At 35.8% G+C, this 13,189-nt stretch overlaps 1 protein-coding gene across 2 annotated transcripts in view; it reads right to left on the reverse strand.

Moving 5' to 3' along the window:
- Nucleotides 1-851: 851 nt before the first annotated feature.
- MOXD1 (monooxygenase DBH like 1) overlaps nt 852-13,189 on the reverse strand; it is a 97,945-nt gene continuing 85,607 nt past the window's right edge. For both annotated transcript variants that reach the window (XM_003781857.3, XM_023513534.1), the window contains exons 11-12: nt 4,706-4,874; nt 852-4,263 (exon numbers count right to left, since the gene is read on the reverse strand). In XM_003781857.3, coding sequence (XP_003781905.1) covers nt 4,099-4,263; nt 4,706-4,874 — 334 coding nt within the window. In that variant the 3' untranslated portion in view covers nt 852-4,098. The remainder of the gene's footprint in view (nt 4,264-4,705; nt 4,875-13,189) is intronic.

Here is a 13,189-nt window from a genome sequence, read left to right on the forward strand (position 1 = left end):
GAAAGGAGGCTCAGCACCTGTAGGTCAGTGGTTAGGGCACCAGCCCCATACACCCGGGCTGGCAGGTTTAAACTCAGCCTAGGCCTGCTAAAACAACAATGACAACTACTACAACAACAACAATAACAATAGCCAGATATAGTGGCTGGTGCCTGTACTCCCAACTACGGGAGGCTGAGGCCGGAGACTTACTTAAGTCCAATGGTTTGAGGTTGCTGTGAGCAGTGACACTATGGCACTCTATCGAGGGTGACATAGTGAGACTTTGTCTCAAAAAAAAAAGAAAGAAAGAAATGGTGAAAGGAGATTTTAGTTTATTCAACAATAATCTCCAATATGAAGATTCTAATATCCATAATGGAAAAGACAATAACTAGTTTTGCTCACAATTTTACCCCAATGTTAATTCTAGTACACAGCCTGGTTATTAAGTAGGCTTTCAATATTCAATAATTTATTAACTAAATGAATAGTAACTATTCTGTTTAATAGCCTATTTTGCCAAAGACATAATTGACAATGCTATGATGGTTTGGTAATTGTTTTTTAAACTCAAAAACCTTGTAATCATGGGAGTGAGTCAATGATAGTTAATTTTGCAGCTGTGATAACTTCCCCTCTACATTCCCAGCCCCTGTTGAATTTCATTGAGACCATGTGACTAATTTTAGTGAGCAGGGTGTAAGTGGAAGTGACTAATGACACTTCTAGGTCCTGTACTTCTCTCCATTAGCATGCTGAATGCAGAGGACCTTTAGGCTCTAAGAATGTTGGGGCCACAGGATTCTGGGTCCCTGAATCACAAGAAGGGAGGCCAATCACCAAATGAACCACACACATTGAACAATTACTTGAATACAAAATAAACTTTATTGTGTTAAACCACTGATATTTTGGAATTCATTTCCAAGCTAGTAACATCATCTAACATTCCTATCCCCATCCATATATGATACACACAAATATATACCATCATAGACACATGCTCAAATCACCAGAACATTGAAAGTGTGGTATTCTCTGAGTGACTAACAGAATTTGTTTTTAATTATCATATTTTCTGAATTTTCTTCAGCAGATAGGCATTATTATAGATTTATATTAGAGGGAAAACAATATAAATGTTATGCATTTTTTTCATGATTCCCAGCCTACAAGTCCTCTTTTTCCTTTTTATTTTTCCAAGGTTTTTTTTGTGTTTGTTTTGTTTTTGTTTTTAGTATCCTTCCTCATACCCTGTATTCTCCAAGCCTTTCTTTGTTTTGGACCTCCAAACTGGGGAGATACCCCATCTGCAGTCAGAGCTGGAAAACTGCCAATCGTCCTTCCCCTCCTCTATCTGGGGAGTAATCAGAATCCAGCTTCTCTCTTTGCTACCTCAAAATGGGGGAGTACCGAAAACTGAAGAAATTGATGTGGATCACCTTACTCTAGCTGGAGCCTTATTGTGTGGTTTGCTTTAGTAGCTTTTTATTCTGAAATAATTTTAAACTTTAAAAGTTGCAAAAATTGTACAAAGAAATGTTACATCCTCTATTCAGTCTTGCCAATTATTATTTACCATATTTGAATTACTACCCTGTCTATAGGTAGACATATGATAGATAGGAAATAGATAGATAGATGATTGATAGATGATGGATAGATAGATAGTAGATTTTTTTCTGAACCAGTTGAGAATAACTTGAAGACATCTGGCAATATTCATCAAAATTCTTGAAACTATGCACTAATTATTTCTGTGTTTTCACTTATTGTAACTTGATTATAAGAAAAAACTTAGAGATTTAAGAAAGTTTTAATAGAAAACTATTAATCAATAACATTTATCATATTAAGAACTGGAAATGTCCTTTATGCCCAGTAATAAGAGTTTGGTTGAGTAAAATATATGGTGCAATTATATACTGCTTCCAAGTGTGCTCTTGTTTGCCACCCATCACTGGCCTCACTGGCCTCTGTAGCCATTAAGACAAAGTTCACAGATCTTAATATGTCTGCTTCTGCCGGCTGGATCACTCTTATCACTGCTGGGACTCCTTTGATCCTGCCTCTACACCCTTCAGAAGAAATGATCACCCAGGAAACCTTAGAGATATGAGTTAGTGTTAACTAAAAAACTTAATCAAAAATATTTATCATATTAAAAACTGGAAATGGCCTTTATGCCCAATAATAAGAGTCCTCAGATGGCCTTGATGAATCCTGGCTTCATCAGGAATGTGCAGTAATCCCCACTCCTGCCCCACCACACCTAAGGATCAAAGCAGGGACCATCGTACATGGGAACTTCCACCTTGCTCAGTCTCAGGCCTGATAGCTTAAGACTCAAGTAATGTGATTTGATCCAGGGCAGTATTTGATCCAGTAATAAATTAAAATCTTCCGCTGTTCAGGAGAGTTCCGCTCACTATAAGAGCACGTAACTTAGGATATGATCAGAATTCTACAGAACTGCAGCAGATAGCCATTTTAATTTAAAATCAAGGGTCAATTCCTCAAGACCACATATATTTATGAGAATTCCTAGAGAAGAATATCAGCTTTCTTCCTAATAACATCAATGGGAAAACAGATTTCCTTGACTGGTCCCACAAATGCAGATTTCCAAGGCTGTTTATGCTTCTCTTGTTGGTGTGTCCCCCTTCCTCACTAAGAACAACGAGAGCAAACTTGACATTACAGAATTTCCAAAGGAAAATCACTGGATTCCGAGACACCTCAGATGCAGAAATTCCGTAGTAAAAATAAACATGAAATTACAAATAGGGAGCACTTGGGATTATCATATTTCTCATACAAATATTTGAATGGAAAAATCATAGAATCTGATCTAGCACTAATAAACTACAAAGAAGTAAAGTTAACTTTAAACTATGCCTCATAAATATTACAAATGTCTCATCAAATGGAAAAATTCTAAGAATCAAGAAAGAAACACTCCAACACATTTCTTTAAAGGATGATATAATTTGTGTTGAAGACACTCAGAAAGAGTTTTAAAAGGAAATGGAAAAATGCAACATTCTTAAACTGATTTTACTGACACCACCAGTAGGGAATCACTCAGTTGACTTAAGAAGTGTACAAGACACTGCACAAAAATTTCATTTTGTTTAGTTTATTAATTTGATCCAAACCCATTTACCTTAAGAAACGAGAACAGGACAGAAACAAGGTTTGGCTGAACTATAGAAAAAGAACCAAAAGTATCAAGAGATTTTTCTATTGATGATAATTTTATATAGAAAATTAGTTTCGTAACTAATATAAAAATAAACCTACAACCAACCTGAGCCAATATACCCCCCCAGGTGTCGCTCAGCGCCTCAGTGAGGGACTGCACAGCTCTCCTACCCTCCAGCGCGGACTCACACTGTCTGTCTTGGAGTTGGGGCCTCATGAAGTTCCCCGCACAGCCCTGGGTTTCCATTTTCTCCTCAGCTACATACCATTTCTGTGTTTCCTACAGCTTCTTTCTTTTCAAATAGTCACAGAGGGCAAGAGAAAAACCCAACTGGGCAGCACTGAAAAGGGAAGGTGGGAGAAAAGTAATTTGAGATGGGCGGGTGTCGGTCTGGGGGTACCCACAGACCGGGCTGTCAGAACCGACTACTGTTGCAGACATAAGGGCTGTTGCTCCACTTGGGAGGTCACACTCAGAGAACAAGAAAGAAAAAGCAAATGGAGAGTGGCTCCTTTTATATTTTTAAAAGAAAAGCCTGTTTCCAAAGAAACATACAAGTCACGTCCAAAAAGAGAAATAACAACAGTGAGTATTGAAATAAAATGGAATGTGGAGGGAAATAAATAATTCACTTATTTCCACGTCACTGTCCAATGTTTGAAATGGTTACATTAAGTCAGGCCAGTTTTATTTTATCAGCCACCTGCATGTACATTTCTAGAGAAAAAGCGCCCCGGACGGGATGGGCGTCTCTCGGGCCCCCTGGGAAGGAGAGAAGGGAAACAGAAGAAAAGTCTCCACGCTCTTCGTGGCCATCTCTTCCTGCCCGGAGTGGACAGGGTCTTCATCCTGTACCTTCAACGACAGGTTCAGATCACAGGAAACAGGTCACAGGGGCGACAGAACTTGAATCACGAGCACTCGGTGCTCAGCGCGCGGCTGAGGAGGGTCAGGCCGAGCAGCAGGCGGAGGGCGGCGGCGCTGTGCGGGGCGGAGGACGAGGACGAGCCGCAGGTCGGAGGCTCCGCTCGGTACGGCCTTTCTGCGTCCGGAGGGAGCGCTGTCATCCCCTGAATCTGAAAACCCAAGTACAGACGCGCGATTGAGCGATTGAGCCTGCGAGTTAAGATGCCAGGCGCGCTCGGCCACCAGCCCCTCTGCCCCTTCCACACATCAGGGATGGTGGAAGCTTCGGGCTTACGAGGGAGGTGGACGGAGAGCCAGGCCCTCCTTTGGAAAATAAAAAGCACAAAGCAGGCTCCATTGCTTTTTAAGCTCTTATCCATCCTATTCTGGCTTCATCCCAACTTTAGTTTTGGAATAAATTTATCTCTTTAAAAGGAGTGAAATCAGGAGTTTTCAGTCAATCCAAGTAACTATTGAACAAATAAGTCATCAGCGTATCAAAAGACAACCAGAACATGGGATTTATGGGTGCACCTGTTCCTTCATCCTGTGATGAATTCAGGCAAATTGCTCCCTCTAGGTTTTCAGAGGTTAAAACAAAGTCAAGCTTACCGACCACTCTGCGTTGTCTGTCTTGGAACATCTCACATTCACCGGCAGGCTAAGAACCAGCTTGTTGAAGGAGAGACCTTCCTTCTTATTCCATTTAAACTTATTCATGGCGTCCATGAAAGAAAGGTTTTTATACTGTTTGGGACTTTTGATAATGAAAGGCCAAGTCCTGAATTTAAAATAAAAAACAATTAGTCACCTTCGGAACAAATACATCACATATGTTCTTGGTTTTTCAACATTCTAAAATCAGTCTCATACTTGTTCATTTTTACACATACAGATACCCTGATACAAAGCTCATAAGCAGTTACTAGAAGAAATAATGTACCAAATAACGTATCTTTTTAAAACTTGGTATTCTTTGTTTTAGTAGCAGATGGTTATCAATTTCAGACAAATGGTTCAGAAAACTTTTGGAGAGCTGCACAACTCCTCACTTGTTTTGATCTAGTTAACAATATAACTGATAAGTATTAATATTTATTTCTGGAGGATCTCATGCTATGGGTGCAATAAACCTGCAGGTTCCTAAAAGATACTGTAATAGATGCAAAATTCAAATCCTAGAAAAGGCTGACCCCTGCTGGCTGCTTTGTTTTGGCTTAAGTAAGAGGATAAATAGAAAACACTTGAACTTGACTAGTGTTTTTAAAATTTTATCGAGAAAAAAATACTTCATAGACAATATCTGCTTCCACATGCCACTCTAAAAAACACATGTTAAATGTCCAAGGAAGAAAACAGATATCACAAAAGAATGACACGACCTGCTTGAAAGGATACTATTCAGTTAATGTCTTTCATATAAGTTTTAGATTATTGATTTCTGAAAAAAGAAAAAGTATAAATACTGGCATATTATAAAAACTTGCATTAGCTAATAAAGAGAGTAACTAATTAACTACAGATTAATCTCTTACAGGAGATTTTCATGGGTGACTAGTTAAGTATTTGGCTTCCATGACACCTTAAGATGTTCCAATGATTTTCAGTAATTAGCAAATAATTGACCTCAGCTGAGGAATCAACATTTTCAAATATTTTGTCTGCACAATTTCTTCATCTATTTATGTCACTACTCCCTCTTTTATGCACATCATCTACTCAGGGACACTGAATATTACCTTTTAAGCAAGTTAAATATCCATTATTAATTTGTTGGAGTTGTGAAAGTGAATTTTTAATGTTTAAATTTAAATTATTTCCTCCATATCTGGTAAGTGAGACAATGAGAAAAAAGAGTAATATATGAAGATCTTTATATCTTTTAGTCTTAACTTCCTTTTATAAAAATCAATATATCTTTGTTGAGTTTTAAATGACTAATTTTATACTAAGAACTTAAAGTTAAGTACCATAAAGTAAGAGCAGTCAGAACCACATTACATGAAACATATCTATCAATGATTTAAAATATATACCAATCTAAAATTAAGTTGTATACAGATACAATCCAGAATTAATATAGAACAAAAACTTGAAAAGGTGCCTATAATATTTGCATATAATAATAATTTTTCAAAATCACTAAAAGCTATAGAAAAGGTGTGATTAAATATAAAATAATTTCAAAATCAAATGTTAAAAATAAAATTTACTTTTCAAAAAGATAAGGTGCCTCGAGAAAATCAAGTTTGTAACTAGAGATATACAGGGAGAAATCATTGATCTGTAACCACCTAAAACACCACAAGGTGGCGCTTGAATCTCTACTGAGGTGTTCATGTGTAATAAATCCTCTAAATTTCTGCAGCTTTGTGGGCAAGAATTATACATAAATCAAATCTTAAAAAGTCTTGCTGCTATAATAATTTAGTAAACTACTATTTTGATATTGTACAACATAAAGTGACAGAAGATATGGAACTATATTTGTTAATTTTTAGTACAGACGTATAAAAATGGGCAAACCAAATGGCTCATATATTGAAGACAGAATGACAGGCTGGATGACCTGGGGTTGTGGTCATTGACCTTCCTGAGATGGTATCTTTGTCTCATATTCATGGTCCTTTTCCCACACTTATGAAATTTGTTCTATATTCCTTTATTCTATAATAACTTTATATTAGTAAACATCCCATTTGTCACTGCTAAGTTCTCCAGTCCATCCTCTACCACACTTCCAGATTGCCCTTTAGAAAAAAGAGGATTATAGCATATTTCTTATAAAGAGACAGGAAAAACTGAGTCTAGAAAAAAAACTAATTATAGTGGAGAGAATTCTAACAATTATTTCACATCATAAGTTTATTTAATAACAAATTAAATAAGAACTCATATGCAGGATGACAAAACAACAGATTGCACACAAAAGGAAATAAAGACAAAATAAATTTAGTGCTAAATAAGTCAGAAAAAGCAAGAAGCAGAAAAACACTCCTGAAAAACTTATAAAATAAAATGCTTAAGAGAAATTCTAAATAGATTGGTTAAAAAAAAACCCCCGCAGATATACTACATGAAAATTTCTCTGAAATAAAATTAAGTGAATATATGTCTTCAAAGAACACTTTGTGCTCAGAATAATTTGAACCAGATGCTCAACACTAAAGCATGTTCAATTTAACTTATGAATCCTGCAGGTAAAGAGGAGTTTTTCCATTTATCCAGAGGCATCTCCCAAGGGAAAGGAAGCATGACCCAAAATATTATATCTAGCCCTAATGCTGTCCAAATCAAAGTGTAGAAATTCTCATATTCAAAAGAACTTGTAGTGGAAAGCACCCACCCAGAAGTCCTTACTGATAAAATCCTGATGACTCAAACTTAAAAGCTCAGAAACATAGAAATTTTATAAAGACTGAGGGTTATCTATCTACATATAATCTTTCTATATATCAATGTCCATGTTAAATGCCGTGGGACTTGTGGTTTCAGGATTAAATGTAAAAATTAAAAATCTTGAAAATACAAAAATTCCAACATAAATAATAAATATTTGGTGGCATGGAAAAGGGAGATTGAAAAAATGTGAAAGTATTAATGTCCTCATCTTCTGTGACCTAAAATTGGCACATATGATTAATAAAATAATGACTCTAACATCTTAATATCTTTTATGACCTAGTTTCTCAACATTTGAGATCCCCTTTTCTTGTGATTGAAAATAACAGCAACATTTATTTGAAACTAAATAAATATGCAGCTTTAATTTACTTTCTCTGTTTTATGATAAATTAAAAATTAAAAGGCAATGCTTTTGTTTAAAATACTGCACAAGTTATAGCCATTGTAAAAATATTTAATCTATTTATCTTATATAAACATATAAAGATGTCTATAATAACATTCAGCTAAAATTAGTAATGCTTACTTCTTTTTTTTTTTTTTTTTTTTTTTGAGACAGAGCCTCAAGCTTTCCCCTGGGTAGAGTACCATGGCATTACAGCTCACAGCAACCTCCAACTCCTGGGCTCAAGCGAGTCTCTTGCCTCCGCCTCCCAAGTAGCTGGGACCACAGGCGCCCGCCACAACGCCCGGCTATTTTTTGGTTGCAGCCATCATTGTTGTTTGGCGGGTCCGGGCTGGGGATTCGAACCCACCACCTTAGGTGTACGTGGCTGGCGCCTTAGCCGGTTGAGCTATCGGCGCCGAGCCAGTAATGCTTACTTCTAACAGAATTTGAAGTGATTGCTTTTGCCTTCTTTTAAAAAATGTGTTCTATATTACTTGAACTTTTTATAATAAGCATGTGTGATTTCTCAAATAGTAAAAATATAAAGTGATTTTTCCCACAAGGAAAAAGAGAAACACCTCTTGATTCTTTTTTAGAAATAGAAGAAATTACACAGAAACTTTCCAACACTTAAATCTCACCAGAACTGCATATTCAGCGTTGATGAGTGGAACAACAGAAATATGTAAATTCGTCTAAACACATTACCTATTTTATTATCTGAACTTTATGAGGTTTTGTTTGTCTATAAGCCTTTCCAGATGTGTAGGACACAGAGAATGACGAAATTGAGACAAGATGCTTTTATCTCTATCTTTCCATCAACCTATCCTCTAAACCATAGGATTGCTACAGTATGTTTAAAATAAAATGTGGCCTCTAATTAATCATAATACTGAAGGCACAGAATATAAGATGTAGGGGCATATGTTATACAATATTATTTATTTATTTATTTTTTGAGACAGAGTCTCACTTCATCACCCTTGGTAGAGTGCCATGTGTCACAGCTTGCAGCAACCTCAAACTCTTGGGTTCAAGCAATCCTCTTGCCTCGGCCTGTACCTGCCACAATGCCCAGCTATTTTTAGACAGGGGGTGTTGCTCTTGCTCAGGGTGATCTCTAACTCCCAAGCTCAGGAAATCCACCCTCCTTGGCCTCCCAGAGTGCTAGGATTACAGGCATTGAGCCACCAAACCTAGGCTACAATATTCCTTTTTTAGTACTATATCCTAAAAACCAATTAGTAATATCCATTTAAGTAAAACAGGAAAAGAACTTAAACCATTTCTCTCTTTCTCATCTTTTAGTCGGTACCTTGTTGCTTGGCCTTCACTATGACTTACATCATTGTAACAGCTATATTTGATTTAAACTCTAAGAGAAGGTCAGGTATCCCTGTTTGCTGATAATACATGTATGACCTTACATCTAGAAAACACAAGAATCCACCAAAAGACTCCCAGAATTGATAAATAAATGTAGTAAAGTGTCAGATTACAAAATCAATGTACACAAATCAGTAGCACTTTATTATACAGTAGTAACAGTCAAGCTCAGAGTCAAATCAAGAACCCTATACTGTTTACAATAGTTGCAAAGAAAATAAAATACCTAGGAATGTGTTTAACCAAGGAAGTGAAAGATCTCTACAAGAAGAAGGGTAAAACACTGAGTAAAGCAATAGAAGATGACATGATGAATAGTGAAACATCCCATGCTCATGGGTTGGAAGAATCAACATCGCTAAAGTGTCCATGCTGCTCAAAGTGCTTTACAGATTCAGTGCAATTCTCATCAAAACGCCAATGTCCTTTTTCATGAATCTAGAAAAAGTACTCCCAAACTTCACCTGGAACCAAAAAAGAGCCTGAATAACCAAGGCAATCTTAAGTAAAAAGAACAAATCTGGAGGTATCACATGACCTGACTCCAAATTATACTGCAAGGCTATAGTAATCAAAACAGTATGGTACTGGTATAAAGGTAGATACAGAGGGTGGTGGAACAGAATAGACAAATTAGGAATAAAAGCATATAGCTATAACCAACTGATTTTCAACAAAGCAGGTAAAAATGTACACTGGGGAAAGGATGCTCTATTCAATAAATGGTGCCAGGTAAATTGGATAGCCACCTGCAGAATTAAACTGGATCCCTATTTCTTACCACATAAAAATATTAACTCAAAACACATTAAAGGCATTAAATGCATGACCTGAAATCATAAAAATTCTAATAGGAAATATAGTAAAAACTATTCTAGACATTAGCCTAAGTAAGAATTTATGAGTAAGACACCAAAACCAAATACAACTAAAAAAAAATAAATAAACAGGACTTAACAAAACTAAAAAGTTTCTAACAGCAAAGAAGGTAATAAAGAGAGTAAATAAACAACCTATGGAATAGAAGAAAATGTTAAAAAAAAAAGTATGCATCTGACAAAGGACTAATACCTAGAATCTACAAAGAACTCAAACAAACCAGCAAGGAAAAAACCCAAATAATCCCATCAAAAAGTGAGCAAAAGACAAAAACAGATTTTTTTTCCTCAAAAAAAGATAGACAAATGGCCAAGAAACATGTTAAAAAAAAAAAAAAGTCATGGATCATCAGGGAAATGTAAATTAAAGCCATGAGGTACTACCTTACTTCTGTTAGAATCATTGTTATTTAAAAGTCCAAAACCAATAGATACTGGCATAGATGTGGTGAAAATGGAACACTTATACACTGTTGAATGATAACTAGCATGACAGCTATGGAAATCTTTCAGAGAACTAGAAGTAGGTCAACCATGTGACCCACCAGTCCCACTACTGGGTATCTACCCAAAGGAAAACAAATCATTTTATAAAAAAGACAACTTTACCTGAATGTTTATTTCAGCACAGTTTATGGTTTTAAAGATATGGAATTAATCTATGTGATTTCATCAAGTGATGAAATGTGGTATAGTATATACACCATAGAGTAGTACTCAGGCATAAAATAAAATGAAGAAAAAAAATTTTTTGCAGCAACTTGGCTGGAACTGGAGACCATTATCCAAAGTATCTCATAAGTGGAAAAATAAATACCACATGTTCTTACTGATAAGGAGGAGCTAAACAATAAGTGTATATGGTCATAATGTGATATAATGGATGCTGGAAACTAAGAAGGAGAAGGAACAGGAGTGAGATAGAAAAATCTACCCATTGAGTACAATGAACACTATTCTGGTGATGGGTACACCCTGGCTTCAGCGTGATACAATGCATCCATGTAACAAAAAACACTTGTACTTTCTAAATTTGTTTAAATAAAGAAATAAATAGTCTAAACATATATTTTAAAATAAAAGCTGTTTTTCCTCATATTTTTGAAAAAATACATTTAACCATGAAGTTAATTTGTATGTGTAGGCAATGGCTCAAAACTGGACTTGTTTTGTAAATAATTCTCCCTGTCTTTCAAAAGGAGAGACAACCCCAACCTTAGTTAAAACCCCAACCTTAGTACTTCCTGGAAGAGAACAACGTTATCAGCACTGCCACAGCTTGTTGGGAAATGGGAGCTGAGCATTTTTAGAGGTTTCCCACAATTGGAGCATAAAAGAAATTAGAACGCATGTCACTCATTGTGTAAGCGTATAGCTTTTAATATCTATTTATTTTGAAATATCCTGAGGACACATGAGCAATGTGTCCATTTGGTTTTAACAGCCTCTTAAATTAATCCTTGATTAGGAAAAGTACCTATTCAATATGTAAAAAAAATATTTTAAATGAAAAAAGACTACTTAAGTCTAAGTAAGGAATGAGATGATATCAGTAATTTAAAACAAAAATTATGTGTTAGTGCTTTTAAAATGACACTTTGTGGAGTGTTCTGATTTTTGTTAATATTCTATCCATTTGATTATATAATCATTTTATATATTTATTTATACTAACATATCTGACTATATGTGTGTGTGTGTGTGTGTGTGTGTTACATGAGGTCAGACAATTAAGTTTGTGAACTCATCCTAGAAAAAATGCTCATACCTCTTTGCTGAATATCACAATAATCACCTTCAAGGTACTTCCCTTGGGAAGCTATGCACTCACACTAGTACCTAGTCCACCCTTCAGAACAATCTTGGAACTCTCTTTTTTGGAATGACCATCACAGCCGTGGTTGTGTAACTGATGTCTGACAATTAAGTTTGCTAAATCATCCTAGGAAAAGTGTGACATCTCAATATAGTAGCCATAGTGCTAAACATCACTATGGTTACCAGATGGCCAAGGGGAGTACATCAAAGGTAACTGTAGTGATATCAAACAATGAGGTACACAGCACATTCTCTAGAAGACATTCACAAACTTAACTGTCCAACCTCATATATATAAATAGAGATACCATAGACCAGAGTACAAGTCCTCACTCTCTCTTTTATTATGTACAATGTCATGCTGAATAGTTTCTTAATCTCTTAGTTTCTATTTTCTCCACCATAAAACTGCTTTCCTACTCTCTAGATATTAGAATTGTGCAAAAATAAATTAAATAAAATCATGCACATGAAATACTGAGTAAACTACAAGCCAATTTACATAAGCATTTTGATATTTGAATTTTTCTAGATTTACAGACTTTTCTTTTGGTAGTCACTGGGTTGTCTGGATAGGAACTGAGTAAAACATGTCTACAAATGATAAATCTAATTGAAACTGAGGTATGATCTTACTTCCTAATTTATAATTCCTATAATATTTAGAAATAGGAATTAGGTCACGTTTGTGTTCTCTTTCAGAATCTGCATTTTACCATTGAGTGTTTTTTTTACTCGGTCCTTAAATACACTCCCCGCCCCAACCTATGTGTAGTTTGTCTAATTACATCAGTCCATTTTGTTTTGAAAAGTCCTAATCAATAGAAAATTCTTCTATATGTTAAAACCATTTCTACCATCCTCAAATTTCCACCACCCTAGATTCTCCTCCTGATGTCAGTGAGAATAGATAAGAATAGATACTCCAACACTAATACATCTCAAACAGAATTCTCAACATCTTCCTCAGACACATTCCCCTAACACCTTCACACCTCGTCACTAAGCTGATACTCTTCTCTTACCCTCCCAACCACCCTAAGATGCAATCAACAAGTCTTGTAGGTGCTACTTTCAAAAGGTAACCTGAATGTAACTACATCAACTCTAGTGTCACTACCTTGGTCCAGGTTACCCTCAGCCCTTAGCTGGACAATCACAACAGATTTCTCATTGATATTATCCTTTGCAATCTTGTTCTTCTAGAGTTCTTTCTCA

This window comes from Otolemur garnettii, unplaced genomic scaffold (assembly GCF_000181295.1).
Source record: "Otolemur garnettii isolate 467f Iridium unplaced genomic scaffold, OtoGar3 scaffold00002, whole genome shotgun sequence".
Classification (NCBI taxonomy): domain Eukaryota; kingdom Metazoa; phylum Chordata; class Mammalia; order Primates; family Galagidae; genus Otolemur; species Otolemur garnettii.